We start from the raw sequence: 22,426 nt of genomic DNA, 5'->3' as shown, positions 1-22,426 counted from the left end.
TTTCCCTATGGACGAACCATTTTCCAATTTAATAATATGTATACACTCGATTATTCACAGGACGAAACCATGTAAAAACTGTGCAATTTCGAATTTCTTTCTTAAAACTACAAATTTTCACGAATTCTCTTGAGATTTTTTTTGAAAAGTAAACATGCAATAAAGTCCCGATCACTTCGAATCATTCATACAAACTACCCGGTCAACATAACGCCCGTGCATACGTATGACAAGTCGAGAAAGACACAGAGAGAAATACGATTATGACTAGACTTGTAGAGTTTACTCGACATCAACACACTGCATGTCAACTGTGCTTTAGGGTGGTACTATCGTTATACAAAAACATGCCGCGGTGAATGAAAGACAGACCGCAACGCCAGTGTCCTTGTCATGGTGAATGGACAGTTTGACAGCCCCGTTCTTCCAGTATCCGAAATAGCCGGCCTGAGCAAAAATCTCCTGGCCGGATTCAGAATGCGGAGATCTAGTCAGTGAAATTACCTCAAACAAAATAAAACCCTCTATATGACGAAATTTAGTATTTATTTTGGCATAAAAATGTTTAACTTAAATTTTGTGTTTACGCCAAATTTAGTGCCTACTTTCACAAGTGACTTGCTTCACAGTTGTACTCTGCTTTATGTCATGACTTACCGGCGTAATTAACTGTACATATTATGTTCAGACTTTCTAATGTGTAAAAGTCGTTAAAGAAACGTTTTATGCGGCTGGCACATGTGCGTAACTATTAACTGTTTGTACATTTCTCCAGCGTCTACAACGATGCTATTTGTAGATACCACCAGATGGCTGATCTTTACATTTACGCTAAATTATACCTTTCTCCTTACAATGCACTGCCGTAAAGTTGCCATTATTTCCAAACTAAATTTGCAAAATTTTGACGTAAATGCAACTTTATATTTTGCATAAAAGACATGGATGGTGTGTTTATTTTTACGTATTTAGTGACATATTACCGACTTAAGGGTGTAAATGTGTCTTGCGTAATTACACGGAAATTCTTCTAAACACGTGTTTCTTTTGACATATTTAGGGACATTTTTCCGTCTTAAAGGTAGAAATACTTACATATTAAATGTGGAAGAATGTCTTGGATAATTAAACACAAAAACTGCGATATGTGAAAATATGAGTTTACTTATTGGCATAAAGGAGAGTATAAAATTGCTGTCTGTAAAGAAACGGTTCCTCACTATCATACTAAACTCTTTCCAGAAAACACTGCAGTAAATATTCTAATGCAAATCTGTATAAGTCTTAAACAAATTAATACTTTACGTTACTTGAATTCTGGCAACTGGAGCCACGTATTTGTTTTCCATATCACTTTTAGATACAAAGAAACATAAGCTTACACCTAAATACGACACGAAAAAAACAAAATGTGGTTTTGTAAACACCGAAATGACACTTTTTATTTTTATGTGCATACCGCAGACACAGTAATATATTTAAGTAAGTATAGATATCCTGCAATGATTTGATATATATGGGAAATCGTTTTGTCCTCAGAGTTTATTATAATAAGAGGCGAATTCCCTGGTCAGAGAAGCAGTCACAGGTACATGTGGACAACTGTCTCCATAGAGGGCGCTGTACTTAAAACGAATCAAACTCGACATGCCACACTGCGTCTACATACTGAACAAATATATCAGAATAGTAAGCAAAAAAAGTATAATTAATACTTTATAATATTAAAGCAGCTATTCCAAACAATATTACTACTCTGAACTTTGTTAACGTGGTTAAAAGGTTCATGTTAATCTTAAAGATACTAGTCTAAGAGTTTACTACGGTTTTTCCTCTGATTCAGTCTCTTTCACTGCGTTCGAAATAGCCTATTTGGGGATGTTGTGAGGAACTGGTCTCTGCGACATATATTCCACGGATCTATGTAAAGCGGCCATAGAAGAACGTCGGCGTTGAGAGATTTGTTTAAGATACGCCTTGTCCAATTCTTTCTTGTAATTACCAAATTTCTTACTTTGCCAAACGCTTAACTCTTCTTGGCACGGCACCTCCGCCTCGCTCGGGTCTTTCAGCTGTTGATTCATCTTCTTCTTCTGAAGACATACAATCAAGGGTTAACGCTTCCTTCTCCCAACCAACCATATCTAATGCAGCTATTCGTGTACGAAGTTTCGGGGGGAAAAATATGTCAAACTGAATTGTTTATACTTTTAACTTCCCTCACCAGAATACAAATCACCATTCATGACACAGTTCCCGTATTGTCAAACCTTTCATATCTGAAAGCGATGTTACGGTTGCTGACCAACTTTTTCTTGTTTTTGGAAAACAAGTTGAAGAACTTTTCGGCCCTTTGGGAGTCAGCCCAAACATGCATAGTCACTGTCATCTGAAAAAACGCATTTTCAACTACGGGAGCGTGTACGGTTTTTGGATCTTTTCCTTTGAAAGATACAAGGACCACTTGGTGCTTTCAATACGAACAACAAAAATATCGAGACGCAAATCATGAGAGAATTCACGACTTCAGAATGTTTGCTTTGTAAACGTTTAAATCTACCAAAGTGTTATGAAAACTAACTTGACCAAAATGTGCGCGAACTATCTTTTGACATTGTAGACAAATGTCAGCTTGGAGATGGCGATGAAATGAATAATTTCTTCAAAATTTTAATTCGAAAAATTACAGGTTGTTCTTCTTTCTATAATTAAAACTTGCAGAAATTATAAATTAGGTATACTTGACGAGGATGAGCTTGAAATATTGACGAAGACTTGTTTCAAAATGTATCCAAAGTTAGCGAATTTCCAAAACGGTGAAAGTATGTCACAAAGCTATTTCAGATATGGCTGCATACAAATAGGAAGTGAATGGTTTGCATCATCGTTAAGGTTTCGCATAAAGAGGTATTCTAAAATTCTGGCTAGCTGGTGTGACGAGAAATGTGATATAAGAGATCGTAAAATGAGGCCGGGTTTTGTCGATTGTTATTTCAAACACAGCATTCTACCTGACGGGAAACATGTACCGCATATTTTTTCTGCTGTGAAATGGCTAGTCCCGTATGATAGTGGTGACAGATATCTTAACCCTATGTCAACCTGGTATAGAAAGAAATTGCAACATGGCCCGGCGACCTTTATTCCTGTACAGAGAATACATGCTAAGTTTTCTGTTACGTCATCACTCTTGAAAAGACAGACATTCTTGTCATTGTTCCAATGTACTGTAATATCCATTTGTAAACATACTCGAATTGTCCAAATTTCACTTTGATTTCGACTTTAAATAAATATTAAGCCTATTTAATTGTACGCACCATCAAATATAGATGACCGTGAAAAGAAAAGATAAACGCAGAATAAAATATTCCTTTTTCCGGGCGTGCAGACTTCTACAATGTGTTGCAATGTTAGATTCACACCTTTTATTAAAAACTAAATAATCTCCTATTTAGTAAAGTTAGAGAAAAATTCAATTAACCGATAAATTGCATTTGCGTGAGAGAATAAGGCAGACTCGGCCGGGAACAACAAGAAGCCTGCCCCGCCTACCAACGGTTCATGTACGTGCCCGTGTGTACAGATTGTGGTTTCCACAAGTGCATGCCGTACGTTTTGCAGAACCTTAACCCGTCCAACGCTCTCCATCCCCTCTCATGTCCGCGTACGCTACTGTAACTTCAGGAGCTAGGATCATGTCGCGTGGGCTGCTTCAATTTTGCTAGAAGCGATACTGTCTTCGGCCATTTTGAAAACTTCTATCATCGCAGGTGATTTGTGGGTAATGTTTATCAACAAACAAAGCGCGCAAGCGCACTTGCGACGACCGTGGAACTTTAATATTTGAACATTATGGTTTGATTTGATTGCCCTTCAGTAGTACATTTGCATGTTTTTGTAACGACCATACGTGAAAAATGGCCATCCTAAGCTAGATGAATGCGCAAAATTTCGTGATCCTCCCCTAAAGGCTTAATTGAAAAATAGTGACCCCAAATCGCACCAGCCCTACCCTGCTATTTCTGTCCAGACTCTTGTGACACTATGTTATTCTCAGATTTATCATAGACAGTAGAGGTCCCCATTTACTGTCAATGGATTTAAATATTATGTTATTCCCTGGGCTATGCAATAGCATCCACCTTTTCCGAATTTTGCGTTGGCTGATGCCATTTCACTGGTGCAGTAAAATACCTCATGATATTGCAACACATCGACCCAATGTTGCATCTTTTGTGCGGGTTGCAGCTATCTTTACAAGTTGAGAGCAGCTTCTTGCACATATAGGCCAACAAAACGAGAACAGACGTCATCAATATGAAAACAAACAAACAAAATAAATGAAGGTAATTGTCCATCTCAGTGAGGAGAACAGAAATAATATTCTAAAAGAAACTAAAATAACCAAAATGTCAATAATGGGCGACTTTGTCATTAAAAAGATCTGTAGCATTAGCCTTTTGTGTAGGCTACTACCCACATGTACGTATAGACTCAAACCAATTTTCCTAATTCGCATTGAAAAATTTAGTGATTTCAACCTCAACTTTAGGTACAGCAATTCCAGGATTGTTTCTATGTACCCAGAGCTTAAAATAGTGTTGTACCGAAACAAGTGTTATCAAGAGCTTGAAAATCCAAAAAGCTGTTAAAGATTTTAGGAAGAGTAGGGACAGTATTCGGTAATGTTCATGACAACTTTGACAGATGATGGTGGTGATTAAGGGCAATGTAACATTCTCATATCTCCGGAAGCAAATCTAAACCGTCACTAGTGATTGCTTTGACACAGGCATGCACTAATTAGGGACAACATAATAGTTCCTACATTTCAACTGACGTTAATTTAACGCTAAAAGTAGTGAATGCCATTAAAGTAAAAACAAACTGGAACTAACAAAATGATTCTTTTGTGAATAAATCTTTATTATGCATACTGTTTAATGGTATTAATAATAATTAGACCTTGACATGTAATTAATGGCAGTCTCCCAACTCATTTACAAAATTCTGCTGGGCTATTGCATGGAATGGTGGTCTGTCTGTTTGCCTTCAAATTCCTTCCTGTCTGTCGATCCATCTTTGCATATACACATCCGCGACTTTAAAAAATTCTAAATCATAACCTAACCATGGGCATTGCCATTATGAACGTTCTAATTGAGCAATATTCAAACTTTTACATGAATAGATATAGTATATTTCACTGTATCTGGCATGTCAGCAAGACTGTAAGTGACAAGAAAAAGGACTTACGTCAATTAATTAAATGCAATGTTTCAGCTAAGTATCCGTAATTGAGAATGTTCAAGGGTTTACTGATGTCTGGTGACTAAATAAAAAAATGTTTCATCTTTTAACAATGTCTAATACTTTAAATAATGGTCATATGTTCCTCGATGCTATCCAATGCCATCCAATTCTAATTCTTACTGATTATACAGCGTTAAAACATCATTTTTAGATCTGTTATTTGTAATTTGGGCCAAAAATATTTATTCTTTGTCAATTTGGGACCAAGTATTTTGTGCCAGAGGGCCAAAAAATCCCAAGCGAAGAATCGTATCATTCCCCAGAGTAATTAATATGGACCCTTGCATGCACTCAGTGTCAAAATTATTGGTTACTCAACTGGAGGACTAGAATTTAATTCCAGCTACCATTAAGATACCGGAAAACTGACATAATAACAATACGATCATCTGGATCAGTCCATTCACAGAACTTGGGGAAAACAAGCAAGTTACATTGACCAACAGCTCTTTTTGGAAGTCCACTTTGTGCCATTTCATCAATGTATTCATCATCGCATTCTAGTTTCGTGAAATACACTCTACGGCTCGCAACGAATATTCCACAGGGACTTTTCAAATCAGCAGACATTCTCAATGTAGCCAGCAGCTGTAGAGTGTGTTGAGTTTGCAGCTTTATCTTTTCGTTTGGACTTAGCTTTAATTTATTAGCCCATTCATCTTTTGTAGTAACGTTTCTTGAACTTCTCAAATATGCCGGATCAACAGTAACCTGTAGAAAATAATATTGACTGCCATGGTTATGTATTTAAGAAATTTTATCATTGTTTTAAATAAGATAACGTCAGAAAACATGTCGATAAATAAACATGGGTCGTGATAACTTTCAGCATGATTTTGACTCAGAATTGTGATTTCACTGGCAAATTTAGCAGTTGGAAAGATCATTTTCTGTTCATTATTTCGAATGAAGTGTATGTCCCCTTGTTGAAATTTTAGTTTGATTGTAGGGAATACGGATTTGTGAAAGAAGCATTTTCGCAGTTGACACTAAAAACCCAGTAATTTACATTTTTATTTTTCAAAAGGCCAATATAGCCAGGTATATTATGACTTAGTATCACAACATTTTTCTGTGGAAAGCAATTTATAACATGTTGTTTGACTTCTTAACTACGAGTAATGTTTGACATCAGGAAGACTAATTACCTCAACAGGCACAAATTTAAGATAGTCGCACTCGTCATAAAGATTGGCACGGAAGACATCTCGGGGTGACAGTGGGCAGTCTAAGGTTGTGTGTGGAAAAGCTTTCTTTTGAATGAACTTTTTGTCAAAGCACAATGATTGTTCTCCATTATCTCTGCAAATACAGAAGAATTTTAAAAAAAAATAAGAATTAAACAAGTAGATTATGTAACTGATATGCATTAACCATTATGACATTTGCAAATAAGAAGACAATATTTATAAATACTAGAAAGGTAGCGTCTTCTGCTTACATCTGATCATGATATGATGAAAACAGGGACATGTCTTCCATAATTGCTGCTTAAAGCCCCTGTAGCTGTAACTCTTGAAATTTGTCGATCTGAAAAAGCCTTTCTATTTTCTCTGGTTTTCTTTAAAGTCTACAGATTTAAAAGATATAGTCTTTTACCACTGAAAAATTGGACAAGTAAATTTAAATTTTAACCGTTATTTTGATTTCCCGCCATTTTTAAAAATTGGTAATATTACAAAGAAAACATAGCATATGGTGTCCCAGTGGAAAACATTCAGCACTATATGCATTATATTGGACTACTCTGTTGTTTCTGTGAAGATTCCAATGCATATATGCACTGCGTACTGTGTTTTTGCTTTATCTGCATGAGGGCGCCATTTTATGTTTGGGCAAACATTTATTATTTATCTTGCTCAAAATTGCACATGTAGTCACAGTGGACAGTTTATTCTACCTGTATAAACACCCCTCAATGAGTACATTCCCATGAACTTGTTTTAGTTTGGAAGTAAAATCACAAAAATAATGCTAAAAGATACAGCTATCGGGCCTTTAATCCTACCAATGAAGTTTGGTAATTCATCAAGCAATAAAACAATTAAGGGTGCAGGACAAGTAATCGACACTTTTTGACTTTCTTAGTGTAACAATTCTCTGGAAGTTTATAAGCTCAGAGCCCCATCACATTATATCTTTTCTGAAAGCCTAGATATAGGGGAACATTATGGGTCCAACAGAGTCACCATTGTTTACATAACTGTCATGTGACAAGTAATTTGCATAACATTTCGAGAAATGGTTTTCCCTACCTTTTGTTTAAATCCTTTGAGATATGTGCCTGAAATTTGTGTGATTCCAAGCTGTTTTAACACTAGTCAAAAGTATGTCTCAGATTTTTTTAAAACCTCCTTAAACAATTTTTTATGGTTAAAAACCTCCAGGGAAGCCCTAGTGTATGGAAGGTATAAAAAATCTGAGACATAATTTGAAAGAGTATTATGACAGCTTGCTTTCTTGCAAATTTGAGTCAGATATCTCGAAGCACTGAAACAAAACATAGGGAAAACCGATTTTTGAAAGGTTATGTAAATTACTTGTCATGTGACAGTTATGTAAACGATGGTAACTCTAAGGGACTCAAAATGTTCCCCTATATCTAGGCTTTCAGAAAATATATAGTTTGGTGGGGTTCTGAGCTTATTAAGCAACAGAGAATTGTTAGATTAAAAGGGTGAATACTTGTCTTGGAACCTTAATCGGTTAACCAGCCTATCAATAGTTTATCTTTTACATAAATACTCAGTAGTTTCACTGTATAATGTATCTAAATACAGTCAACACCTTCTAGTGTCATTAGATTTGGCCGATGTCCGTAGAACAGACCAACTACACCATTACAAGTACAACATATCAGTGTCCTCAAGGGCAATGTATACATTCAATGGCACTGTCAGAAGTTCATTCAAACTTTTGATTCAATTAATTAGTCCCTATGTTTACTATTGGCTGTTCTTTCTGGTGCACATTTAGATAAAGAAAATGGAGAACTTTGGCTCTGCGAGTTCATCAAACTGTTTAGTTGTTTTGGTGAATTTTTTTATGTTTAACTAAATTTAATGAGATTGTTTGTTCTTTTCCCCTTAAAGCATATCACAGGCAACCACCCGTAAAATACTTATTTATACTAAAGAGATATAATCATTTTCAGGATATTCTACCCTCATAATGGTGGAATACACAACATATCACGTCTGTTGCACCTCAATAATATCTACAAAATCTACGTGCAAAATTAGACTAACAAGTCATCAATGGATGACACGGTCCCCGCCAGTTAAGTGTTATTTAAATCTTTAGAACTTTGCTATTTATAATTTTGACATAAAATTAAGGACTTTCAATCTGGTGGTCATCTTCTACTGTATCAGGACAAATATTCATGTGAACATATCATGATCATTAGCTCTGTGCCCAGTTTGAACCAAATTGGCTAAGACATGTCTGAATCTAAGGACTTCAAATATGAAAATTACATAATAAAACGGCTGCCGGGTGGTCAATTTAGATAATATCGCACTGAAAACTTATGTGTACATTTATGTCATGATATATCAGCCCTGTGCCAAATTTGAATCAAATTGGCTCAGGCATGTTAGAGTTATGGCTCAAAATATGAAAATTACACAATAAAATGGCTGCCAGGCGGCCATTTTGAATCATATTTTAACGAAAATTCATGTGTACATTTATATCATGATATATTAGCCTTGTGCCAAGTTTAAATAAAATTAGGTGGGGCATAATAGATATGGCTCAAAATATGAAGATTACATAATAAAATGGCTGCCGGGCGGCCATTTTGAATTATATTGTGACGAAAATTTTTGTGTACGTGTATGTCATGATATATCAGCCCTGTGCCAGTTTGAATCAAATTGGCTGAGGCATGTCTGAGTTACAGCTCCAAATATGTAAATTATGTAATGTGCCCCCTGGCAGCCATCTTGGATCATATCGCAAAATAAAGTGACGTGTATATGTACATTGGGGTACATTATCTTTGTGCCAAATTTGAACGAATCTGGTCCAGGCACTTCTGAGAAATCACTCAGGACGGACGAACGGACGGAGCCAAAACCATAAGTACGCCCAGACTTTGTCTGCGGGGACTAACAAGCATATTCCGTATTCCCCAACTCATGACAGAAACACCCACTTTGGCTGAATCGCACTTTTTGTTGGACTTGGCACATTCAGTAAAACAAACTCCAATTCACAATTCAAAGTCGGGCATTAGGGTAACTTACCGTACCCAACCTGGTCCAACCATATACGCTAGAGATTGTATGACTTTAGTCACGGCTCTGTGTAAAGGCTGACCTTCATTTGGCCTAGTAAGTGCATCTCTTGCCAGTCTATGGAGTCTGGAAATGTAAAATTACATTGAATAGTTTTGTGTGTGGAAAATTGTAATAATACACTCTTCAACCGAAGAGTGTGTAGTTGAAGAGTGTATAGTTGGTGGCACATGCCACGTGTCACCAAGCCTTTTTTTTTTTTCTGTGTAATTCTGAAAGAGGAATAGGTTTTTCAGCCTTTGATCAGAGTTTTTACTCTTTTCATCAGTTTTATCTTAGAGGGCTACAAGACCTATAGATGACTTCATCAAATCCCAGTAAGCTAACAAAATAGTCAACGAGACATGACAATTATTCGAAATCATCATGGGAGATATGTTGGACCGGAAAAACCAACAAATTGTAAAGATGGGGTACGGTACCTAAACATAATGACACTGTATAGCAGTGGATTTGAATTTCTGTAGAGTATTAATGTCAAATTTGTCCATGAATCCCTTTGGCAATTACGATTTTCATTTTCAGAGTGCCTTTCTGACGTAATTTTCCTTTCGGCCATTAGATGGGAATTTAGTTTTCCTGTTTTAGAAAGATCTACCCTATGGACACAGTGATTGATGACATTTAGAGAGTTACCTAGGGGTCTGTTCTGACAACAGGCTTTATAAAAATGGCTACAACTGTTGAACAAGCGACCTAGCGGCCGATATAGCTCCGCTGTGTTTATGTAGAGAATAACTATTTTTGACACATGTTGATGAAGAAGGTGGAAATCTTAGATAGCTCAATGCAGTGGCCAGAAATAGAAGATTTCATTGTACTTTGAATATATCACATTGGATCATCCCTAAGAACATGTCAACCAAAGCTATCTGATGAGTAGTGTTTTGGAGAATAAAATTTTCTGACCAAAAATGGCAACAATTGCCCCAAAAAATACAATTTGCAGATTTCATCATCATGTCAAAAGATAAAATTTAGTTCATCTATAGAAACCTGTATACCAAATTTCAAAGCTGTTGAACAGTACTTTTTGAGAAACACATTTTTTAACCAAAAATGGAAAAAAATTGACCCAAAAATACAAAATTGCAGATTTCATCATAATTTCAATAAATATTATTTAGTTCATCTATAGAAACCTCTATACCAAATTTCAAAGCTATCAGATGAGTAGTTTTGAAAATACACATTTTTTGACCAAAATTGGCAAACATTGCCCCAAAAATACAAAATTACAGATTTCATCAGAAATTCAATATATATTACTAAGCTCATCTGTAGAAACCTGTATACCAAATTTCAAAGCTATCAGACCAGTACTTTTTGTGAAACACATTTTTTGACCAAAAATGGCAAAAATTGCCCCAAAATTACAAAATTGCAGATTCCATCATAATTTCAATAAATATCATTATGGTGATCTGTAGGAACCTGTATACCAAATTGCAAAGCTATCAGATGAGTAGCTTTGGAAATACACATTTTTTGACCAAAAGTGGCAAAAATTGCCCCAAAAATACAAAATTGCAGATTTCATCATAATTTCAATAAATATCATTAAGTTCATCTGTAGGAACCTGTATACCAAGTTTCAAAGCTATCAGATGAGTACTTTTGGAAATACACATTTTTTGACCAAAAATTGCAAAAATTGCCCCAAAAATACAAAATTACAGATTTCATCAGAAATTCAATATATATTACTTAGTTGATCTATAGAAACCTGTATGCCAAATTTCAAACCTATCAGACCAGTACTTTATGAGAAATACATTTTTTGACCAAAAATCGCAAAAATTGCCTTAAAAATGCAAATTTGCATATTTCTGCACAATTTGAACAAATCTGAAATAGATCATCCCTAGGGACATATGTACCAAATATCAAAGCTATCTGACTGGTAGTTTTGAAGAAGAAGATTTTTAAAGATTTTTTTACCAAAAATGACAAAAATTGCCTTAAAGATACAAATATGCAAATTTCACCTCGATTTGAACAAATCTGACTGAAGTCACCCTAAGTAAACTGCATATCAAATTTCAAAGCAATCGGACAAGCGGTTTCAGAGAAGAAGATTTTTTTACCAAAAACACCAAAAAATGCCCCAAAAATACAAATATGCAAATTTCACTACGATTTGAACAAACTTAAGTGAGGTTACCCCAAGTGAGCTGCATATAAAATTTCAAAGCAATTGGACTTGTGGTTTCAGAGGAGAAGGCAATTGTTGACGGACGACGACGGACGACGACGGACGACGGACGACGACGGAAAATCAACCTATTTGATAAGCTCCGCGTCGCTGACAGCGGAGCTAAAAACGTGTACAGTTTGTGCTCAATTATTGAAAAATTCTAAACCTGAGAAGATCACAACTTTATGCTAAGAATAATCATTAATGTATTTGTTTTGTTTCGTTACTCACTGTACAAGTGTGCCACATCTGTTTCTAAAATTACCAACTTTAAAGCTCGGCTGTCTGTAATTTTTGGCTGTTATAAAAATTATGTAATTGTATTAATTGCAGTTTCTGGATCAACCCCCTACATCATGACAGCACGTCCAGTATTCAGCTCAAGAAGTCAAACCATTTGCAGGCACTCAGCATTATTATCTGTGGAATCGACTTTGAAGTTCACTTGTCCACAATAGCAATAGTCATTGCATATATACAGGCATTACTTGCTAACAAAATACTGGGTATGTTTGGATTTCACTAGCACATGGAGAAAAGCAAACGTGCACTACTGAAAGAGTAACCAAAACTGAATTACATCAGGTGTTCCTCTAAGTTCCTGGATAGCACCAAATACATTATTTGTATATTTCAACAAGTAGAAGACAGGGGGCTGGAAAATGTTGGAAAGAGAAAATGAAAAAAAGTTCACAAAATGGAAAAAAAACGCCAGCGGGAAAGTGTCCCACATTCCTGGATGCAACATTGGGCGGCCCTACATAAGCACATAAAAGTTATTTTGTAGCCAGAGAAGGGACTAAAATAAACATGTCTAAACTTATTGTACATTTAACTCACCTGGAAACAGTCTCTATGAAGTCTATCACTTCTTTTGCTCCACGCCGTTTGTCAATGGTCAACTCATCAGATCTGTTATAATACATCGCAAGACGATTATTTAAGTCTAATTTACAACTGCACCTGAATATATATATAACAACAAAGAAGAAAAGTTGACACCACGAGTATATAAGAGAAACATGGGATCCATGCATGAATGATGATATTCATTTGGGTATACATACACTTGTTAATGGGGAAGGTAACCCAGCAATCTTGTGTTGAACAATAACAAGTCATCAATGATGGCAAGGTCCCCTGCTAGTTCAATGTTGTTTACATCTTTGGTACTTTGTTATTATTATCTTTGCCAAAAGTTGATGACTTTGTAATAGTAAATTGTGCTGACTGCAAAGTGCAAAGTTGGGTAGCAGCCATTTCAGATCAGACGGCATCAAGAATGAACTTGATTGTATCAATATTGGATGAAAATAGTTCAGGATGTCTAAGTATTGACATTCGACAAGAAAAATGTAACAATACTGCCATCTGGTAGCTATTGTTTTACTGAATGATGACAAAAATCAATATCATGGTATGTTGGTTCTGGTGCCACGTTTAAACCAAATCTGCTAGTTCAGGCATGTCTTAGAAATGGTGCCAGATATGACAATAACATAAGAAAATAGCTGCCTGGCGGCCATGTATATGTCATATGATACATTAGCCTTGTAACGAAATCAGCTCACATATGTCTGAGTTACAATTCTGTAGATGAAGATTATAGAACAAAATGACTGTCCAGCAACCATTTGCGGAGGCATATCTGAGGTAAGACTCAAAATATGAAAATTACATACCAATAGACTGTCAGGCGGCCATTTTGAATTGTATCACAACAACAATTTTGCCAAATTTGAACAAAATTGGGAAAGGCATGTCTGAGTTAGGGCCCCACATATGAAGATTGTGTAATATGGCCCCAGGCGGCCATTTTGAATCACATTGCGAAATATAAAGTGATGCGCATATGTACATTGAGGTACATTATCCTTGTGCCAAGTTTGAATGAATTTGGTTCAAGCACTTCTGAAATATCACACATTTCGTGAAAGTTTGGTAAGCGGAGTCTCCATAACAGAAAAATCGGTGCCTCAATTGGCTAACTTGTAAATATGTAAATAATTCTTTTGTGATGGCAGTGCCGCTTACCAAAAGTTTGTGTGGACTGACTGGAATGTCACTCATTCATACGTTTTGGCGATTTTTTTCGATCTCGTACTAAAATCTCACGAAATGGGCATTCATGAAGAGGATGCGGTATCGGATATGAGTTTTGAGTGTGTAAGGGAACGATCGACGGTTACATGATAAATAAACTTGCCCATATCAAACTCGGAAATTGGCATTGCATAGAAAAATCGGTTTCCCGACTTGAGGGTGTTTCCATGTACTTGAGGAGCAGAATTTAGAAAATAAGTGACTGTGACTTGTATGAAACATACTTGGTACATATCACAAACTGAAGTAATACCTAGTACATTATGCCCATGTACAGGAAGCTTGTGTTGTGCCGTAACAACATGCATATATTTGGCCGATCTGATTAAAATCAGATGTACAGTACGGCGACTTCTATACTTAGGCGGTATTCTGGTGTTGTCGCCTAACACTACAGCGACAAGAGGCGACAGCGGCAGCATACCTGAGCTACCGCCTAAGTACAGCCGTCGCCGTACTCTACATCTGATTTTAATCAGATTGATATTTGGCCAATGTCATTTAACAGAACACTATCAGTAATACCCCGAAAGAAACTAAAATAACCAAGATAATGTGAAAATGAGCACTTTGTCCGTTTAATTGAATCACTCATAGGGAGACAGACAAAGAGAAAGACATGAAACAAACATACGGGACAGACAGACAGACAGACAGACATTGATTTGGGATTATCAGCACAATAGGCTGACAAGCTTTACTTGAAGGAGAATGAAAACACACTTGCCATTTGTTGTAATATATCTCCATTTGTTGCCATCGTGATTTCCAGTATGGGTCCTCAAATATACCACCAGCAAATATATTCTCCCCTGGCAAAGCACGTCCATCTTCAAATCCATCGGCATAAAATTGACATATAGCTGTAGCCAACTCGCGACCTTTACAGTCACTAGGCAGTGCTGTTGTTGGTTGGTACACTTTGTGATCGATTCCAATTCTGTGCACATCTTTTAATGACCATCTTGAAACACATCGCTGAGATGATGAACTTGTACTGAAGGAAGAATTCGATGATGAATTACGTCTTCTTCGTGGCAATTCATAGTCATAGTCCATAGAATCAAGGGTTTCATCACCTGGTGACACGTAACAAGAAAAGCAGTTCAAGTCAATTGGTGATTTATACCGGCGCACAGAATTATCTTAATTCTTTGTATGAGTATCTATATGACTGGCGCAACTTTACAAAATATACGAAGTCAAATGTGATGGCATCGCAGATTTGTTTTAAAGCCCTTTAATTATACTTTGTGAGGTGACTGTATTTGTTTTCATATCATGTCGCCTTTTGCCGGATCTTTCCAGCTGATGCTTCGACTGGCTGTCTTGGCATAATTGATATTCATAAAAATTAAAATTTAATGTCAGTTCGTGAAAAAAAGTGTTGTCACCACTCTACCCTTCCCAGTATGTCTAGGTGAATAAGTAAACTTGCGTAATGTAAAAGAAATTGAGAAATGCGGATTTTTCGCTCATACTGAATAAAATTCAACTTCTCTATGAGTTTCACTACAACAAGATTATAGTTCATATAGATTTCTAAGATATTAAGAAAAAAACAATGGGCAGGTAGGAATGAAATTTCAACGATAATGGGTCATGTTAGTTACATGCGCTATCAAATGAGCCGTTTCAGATAGGCCGGCGTGTAAAAAAAAAGTTGGAGCAGAAACATTCCAAAAACGTATGGTGTGCATCCAAATTTGGAGTCCTTATCCTTACAAATACACCACCAGAAGTGACCACAAAAACACCACACCACCAAGTGAAATCATTGAATCTGTGAATCTTCAAAGAACCAATTACAAAAATATAATTATAACTGACTTTTTATCACCCCAATCTCAACTTGTTATTCTCTCCAAAGACAGAATCGGTTTGTGTGGTGATCCACATAGTCACTTGATTTTGATCAACTACAACACCCAATGACCGTGACAAGATATGTTGAATCACTCCTTTGACGATGGGTATATAAACGTAGCGGTATCTAAAACAAATTTCTTCAGTCCTCACATCGTTTCCATGTGTACACGAACTGTGTATGGAATACACTTTTTATCTAACACAAACAGCATAAAAGAGAGTATTCACATTAACTCGTTTCTCCCTGCATTTGGTATATATATATATCACACTGGTCCGATCGCCACCTGTGTGACATGGAACAGGTGGATCAGGACAGAATCAAAAATAGTGACAACATCACTGTTTGCTCCCATATAGTTATCAAAACAAGTCAACAATTGTATGAAAGATGGACATTCATACAGACAGACTGACATACACAGACTGGCACAGAGTGATGACATTGACCCCAAGTGTGCCTTGGCCCATGGAGAGTGATAAAGATATAACAAACAGCTGAATGTAATGATAAAATAGTTAAGTATAGGCCTATACAGGCACTGAAGGTGAATATGTTACAGCAATTTGAATAGTTTCTTTCCTTTTCTACTTCTGTGATAATATTTAAGACATCAATCTGCAAGGCAGTTTATGTATTGACAAAATGTTATCTTTTACAAGCACACAGTAAACTGTTCTTGATTTTTCATTTACAATATTTGACATAGACTGAAATACATAACATGCAACCAATGCTTACACTTTGCCTATACACCAGATACATGGAGAAATTTCAACATTATAAAGAGGTGACAGAATCTTTCTGAAATGTAAGGCTCAAAATTCCAATGACAGTAAGAACATCAATCAATAAGGCAGTGAATAGCAGACACAATGAATTAGAGATAAATTTCAACAGCTCATCAGCCTTTCCCCCTTTTTTGTCACTTGCAAGTGCCAAGGCAATTGGCTCAAAACTGATGAAAACCATCTTGACAGCTGATTCGACCGACAGCCAGCGAACAGATGTAGCCTCAGTAATTCGTTTTGCTTTCCCATTCAACAGAGTTTGAATTTCCCTAGTTTGTCATATCTCACACTAGAGTCAATGAAGTATTTATACAATGAATGGATTATATTATGATATTCTTTGCAATATTCAATATCTCTGCCTGCTTGGGAAGCAGCAAGATTCAATCGATGTGCAACACAATGCACTTGAACAAGGTTGGGATTTCTGGCTTTTAATTTTGCACCCAACCCGTTCAAACGGCCGGTCATTACGGCCGCCCCGTCTGTTCCTAGTCCATATATTTTGTTCACGGCTCGTCACAGATTTCTTTCTAGTCAAAAATTCAATCAAGGCGTTTTCGATCTCTGCAGCAGTGGCATCTGTAATTTACTGGTTACAGAGGAAAGAAACATTCGCCTCGCCAGTCTGAATATATCGAACATATATTGCAAGTTTCTTATGAATGAAATGTCACAACACAAGTCTCATCCAACATTATACCGATGACGTCACTTGCATGTATGCTATCAATCAGGGACTTCTCGATCGCACGTTGAATACACTCTTCAAACTCCATAACTATCTGAGGACGTTTGTAATATTCAATGTCTAAGCCGTTCAGATTCTGCAGATGAATGATGTCAGTGAATACATCGCATGGAAGGTCACGTTTAGCGATCAGGTAAACAGTACGTAATTGTGCAACGTACGCCTCGAGTTCGTTACTCTTACCGCTACGTATCACTCCACTCGTAACTGTGCTCTTACCCTGCAACTGCCGGTCCTCATGCTTAGGATTTTAACGCTTGTGAGACGACTTTTCGAGTCCTGATGACGAGTGAGAGTTGAATGTTGAAAATTACAAAAACCTTCCATGAACGGGCATGTAACATTTGCTTTCAAACATACACCGCACTCCATGACGTTTCGCTCTTCAGAATATCAAAGCCATTTATAGTAAATCTATTGAGTCAACTTCTGTTGAATGTCGTAATTTTGCTGACTTGGTCGGGGGACCTGATTATCAGTATCGCATGGCGTAGCTGCCGTTTCGGCCTCGACCAAACCTGCATGGTGCTGGTTGCTGCGGCCGCCGAAAAACTTTCGCAGATCGGCCTGTTTTGACACGACCCGCCCTGATGCATAAACATGTGTTAATCAACACAAACAAGAAATCGACCAATTAAGAATCAGTTTACATTTTGAAAGTAACTTTTTACAGCAATAGAATGTTTCCGCGGTTACCATTGGTTATGAAACAGTGGAGGCCAATGCACTATGGAGCATTCCATTAAAGTACGGGGTCGGTAAGGTTTACTGGGATGTGTTTTACGTGTTCAGCAGCTTCGCAAGGTGTACACCAGCAACAGATATTGCTGCGTCCCAAGGGAGCGTGGTTTAGTTTTTGAGGGTCCTGCGTCCGGTTTTATGCGTAAAGGACGCAGAAATGCGCGTCATGTAAAACCCTGAACATACAATCATCAACTCAGAAACCCTACAGGAAAAAGTAAACATTGTTTCTTCCAGAACAGCTGGTACATCCACATCTGGAACAACTTACAAACTTAACCAATTACACAAGGATGATGACACAAGAGATAAAGTTAAACTGTGATGAACTTGACTATTCCTTTCAATCCTTACCTAACTTGACATCTTAAACTAAAATACACTGCATGGTTAATTGTGCACAAAAATACATCGGGGTGGACCATTTGATAAGGGATGGCGTCTGGAAGATCGATGAGACCTGTACATTATCTTTTTTATCCGATCCATTGCACATTCTTTTTTCCCCACTCTCTCACCTTTTCTTTTTGTCAAACCTTCTCTGGCTGAATTTTTTTTATTGGCATTTGTTAGGAATTTTTTCAAAATCTGCCAGGATTTTTTTGCCGCATTTCAACACCAAATACAGTTTACCATATCAAATGCTTACTAAATCACCACATTATATACTCTTAGTTCCAGTAGGTATAAAATTACCAAAATAAATCTTAAAAATACAAAATGAAAGATATCCCAGTAAAACTGAAAGTTTCGCAAAGTTGCCCCAAAAATTCAAAATTCCGGATTTCAACTTAATTTCAATATATCTTATTAACAAAAACCCTAAGGACTGGTTTACTTAATATCAAAGCAATCAGACTGGTAAATTTTGAGAAACAATTTTTTGACCAAAAATGAGAAAAATTGCCCCCAAAATACAAAATTGCAGATTTCATCCTAATTTTAAATATATCTAATCAACATAAACCCTAGGAACCTGTACACTAGATATCAAAGCTACCAGATCAGAAGTTTTTGGAGAAAAATTTTTTGACCAAAAAAGGCAAAAATTGCCCAAAAATAAAAAAAAATTGCCAGTTTCAACATACCTTCAATACATTATATTGAGATTAATCTTAGATACCTGTATACCAAATACATGTATCAAAGCTATCAAATCAGCAGTTTTTGGATTAAAAAATTTTTTATCAAAAATTGGGAAAATTGCCCAAAATTACAAATATGACAATATCAATACAATTTGTACAAGCATGACTGAAGTCATTCTGAGGAACATGAATATTAAGTTTCATAGCATTCAGACGAGCGATTTCAGAAAACAAGATTTTTTGACTAAAAACGGAAAAAAATACCCTAAAAATACAAACATGCAAATTTCATCCCAATTTTTGCACACATAATTTAGAATACCTAAAGAAATCTGCATACCAAGTTTCAACCAAATCTGACCAATGCTTACTGAGTTTTAGCCATTTGTAGGATTTTTCCTTTTTTCCCCTCATTTGCATATTTTTGGCACTGACATGTTCATTTGAACAAATTCACATCTCCACCCCTAGGTGCACCTGTACACCAAATACTAGGACAGTAGGTGCTACGTTTTAGGAGTTTTTGATTAGGGCGGACTAACAGACATACATACATACTTACATACATACACACAGACGCCATTTTTCCACCTTATATGAATACCTCCCATTTGCATATATACATATGCATGTATGGAGCGTTAAAAATCCAGATCCCCCAGTTCTACCAGAACTATTTTCACCGTTACGGTCTATACACTGCAGTCACTGTCTAGATTGAGGCTGAATCCAATCAATTTTGAGCGTCTTCGATTCATTCTCGCTAAAAAACATCGGTTTCTTGTATGCCCAGTTCTCTAGCTAAATGGAAGAGTTCTTGAATTTTCATCAAGTTCTGCTCTTGTTAGGGCCAGTTCGCTCATTTTTTTGTCCAAATGATCGACCAGAGCCTGATGTGGACGTGAACCCTGACAGCGGCGCCCCGGCCATAAACAACATCGTGTTGGCGCAATGGGTCATGTTCAAGACCCTATCGGCCATCGCAACAACATCCGGAGGAAAATTTGCTGGTGCGACTCTACAACTGCACCACAAATGTCACAGTAAACATCCGTACTTCCCCTGTATGGAAACGCAGACGAGTTGCCGTCATTCACAGCTGTGACGGCACGGCAGCCGAAGTCAGACCGACTGATCTGGTAAACTATTGCCTGAAAAAGTCGTTTTCAGGATTACCCGCCAAAGAACCATCCAATGTTGATTTGAGGCACGAAAGAGGTTCACATTGTTTACTTTTTTCTGACAACTATACGGTTGCCCAGCTGGGAAAAGCATTAGAATGGGATAGACATTTTGAGCAGGGGCTTTGAGAGTCTACCAAATATAAATCCTGCAATCGCATACAAGCGTATCTCATTCATGCAAGCAAGCAAGGAATTATTTTAATTATGAAATCAACTTAACGAGATTATTAATCTTCAGTCTTGTCATGGCTTGATTTTTACCCAACTTCAAATTCGAGAAAACAAGAAAATCCTTTCTTTGAAATACCTTGCGGTTGGCTTGTCCCAGGCAGACCGAGATCCGAGATGAAGCTGTCATTTTCGCCTGACATTCTTCTACTTCTGATATTTTCTGTTTATACAGATGCTAACATATGCAGAATGAGAATAATAAGCAGGTCAGTGTGTGAAGTATTTTCACTCATGTCAAACTACCAAAGCGAAAGAACACATCACTTCTACCAAACCATTGGATAGGTTAAAAAAAAAAAAACACTTGCTGATATTATCATCATAATCATCATTATTTTTGCCTTACCTTTGCCTTACCACACTTCTTAAGTGTGTTGTTGTGCAATAAACATTATTATTATCAGCTGACAGTATACCCAAAACAACTAATTCATCAATTAGCGAATTATTGCTAAACAACTTGGCCAGGGCTTAAGTGACAGACAAAACAAAAACACTAAAGTTGACGCAGAAAAAGGCACACTTAGGGACGGACAAGTGGTTATCAGGGGGAGGGTCTGGAAGATGGAGGTGGCATTTTCTGTCCACATGCTCTGCTGGATATATTTTTTCCAAATTTTCATTGTTTATTAACATCAAGCCATCTGCGGTTGATTTTTGCATCGATGCCTGGTGGGAATATGTGTTTCCGAAATTGTCCATACCCCCACGATATTAAATGGTCCACCCCTAAAGAAATAGATAGCAAAACTATTCCTTGTTGACGATAAAAAATCACATAAACAAGATTGATAATTGTGTCGCATCACATATTTTAACACTGATGTGTACTCGAGCTCGTCAAATACAACCTGAAAATATCAGATGGGGAAAGTTATTGAAATATTAAAATAAAACATAGTTTATTGTTGATAATTGTCACCGACATATTCACGGGGTAGTGCTGCTAAAGACATAGGGCTATTTTGTCTCCCAAAACATCATGGAAACCTCATTTCAGAGACAACAGACACTGTTGAAAATGGTAACTAGATCTGCTGGGGCCAGCAGAAGGGTTTTGAAACCTTCACGAACTCTACAACGTGTGGAGCGGTCTCATTCAGAAAAATGTAACAACTTAGCCGGCTATTGAACCACTCTTTTTTGGGAGTGGAGATTTTAATAGCCGAGCGGTTCTCTCTGTGGCCTATGCTCTAGGCGACTGATGCCGTATGTTGTGGGTTCGAACCCGATTGAAAATAGCCGTATTTTATAAACTTCAAAAGTTTGGATACCGGAATAAGTCTGTACTAGTAGTACTACTAGTGATGCCTATTGAAAACTAGCCGTATTTTATAAACTTCAAAAGTTTGGATACCGGAATAAGTCTGTACTAGTAGTAGTAGTACTAGTGATGCCTACTACAGTGTCCTATCGGATCTCAAAACCATCTTTTCACCCAAACTGTCTACATTCGGCAATTTCTTCTCTTAAATGGCCCACAAAAATAATCTGCGAAAACAATTCTAGGAAGAGCGCGTAGGACATGCTTGTCAGACAAGCTGACAGGACACGCCTGACTATCAATAAGTTAACCCTGGGTGTAAAAGTCTTGGAGATTAATCTGATACATTGAAAACGCAATCGATCATCAAATGTGGTCGCTTTGTTTTACTTACCCACATTGGATCTGATGTGAAGTATGACTTCCTACGCTTGTCGCTAAAAGGAAACATTAACGTTGCATTCGAACTCTCTCGACGTTGAATTTCGACGGAAAGCTAAAAAGCACGTCAGCCAGCACACATGCCAAATTCGGCGCTTTCAATATATACCCTGCGTCTCCGAGATAGTACACGCATAAAATCTAC

The 22,426-nt window shown here is 37.0% G+C and overlaps 1 protein-coding gene across 2 annotated transcripts; it reads right to left on the bottom strand.

Annotated features, from left to right (window-relative positions):
• Positions 1 to 4,908: 4,908 nt before the first annotated feature.
• On the bottom strand, positions 4,909 to 22,426 carry LOC139131828 (uncharacterized). 2 transcript variants are annotated; one of them, XM_070698108.1, is made up of 7 exons: positions 22,235 to 22,426; positions 20,653 to 20,751; positions 14,648 to 14,999; positions 12,658 to 12,780; positions 9,570 to 9,686; positions 6,465 to 6,618; positions 4,909 to 6,027 (listed from the first exon to the last, which is right to left on the bottom strand). In XM_070698108.1, the coding sequence occupies exons 2-7, from the start codon at positions 20,714 to 20,716 to the stop codon at positions 5,650 to 5,652; spliced, it is 1,188 nt and encodes a 395-aa protein (XP_070554209.1). In that variant the 5' UTR covers positions 20,717 to 20,751; positions 22,235 to 22,426; the 3' UTR covers positions 4,909 to 5,649. The 2 variants fall into 2 exon arrangements, with proteins under 2 accessions (XP_070554209.1, XP_070554210.1); XM_070698109.1 differs by lacking the exon at positions 22,235 to 22,426 and having other exon boundaries at positions 20,653 to 20,773.

Source organism: Ptychodera flava, chromosome 4 (assembly GCF_041260155.1).
Source record: "Ptychodera flava strain L36383 chromosome 4, AS_Pfla_20210202, whole genome shotgun sequence".
In the NCBI taxonomy this organism is placed as follows: Eukaryota; Metazoa; Hemichordata; class Enteropneusta; family Ptychoderidae; genus Ptychodera; species Ptychodera flava.
The sequence above is the reverse complement of the archived record's forward strand: the minus strand, read 5'-3'. Positions and strand labels throughout refer to the sequence as shown.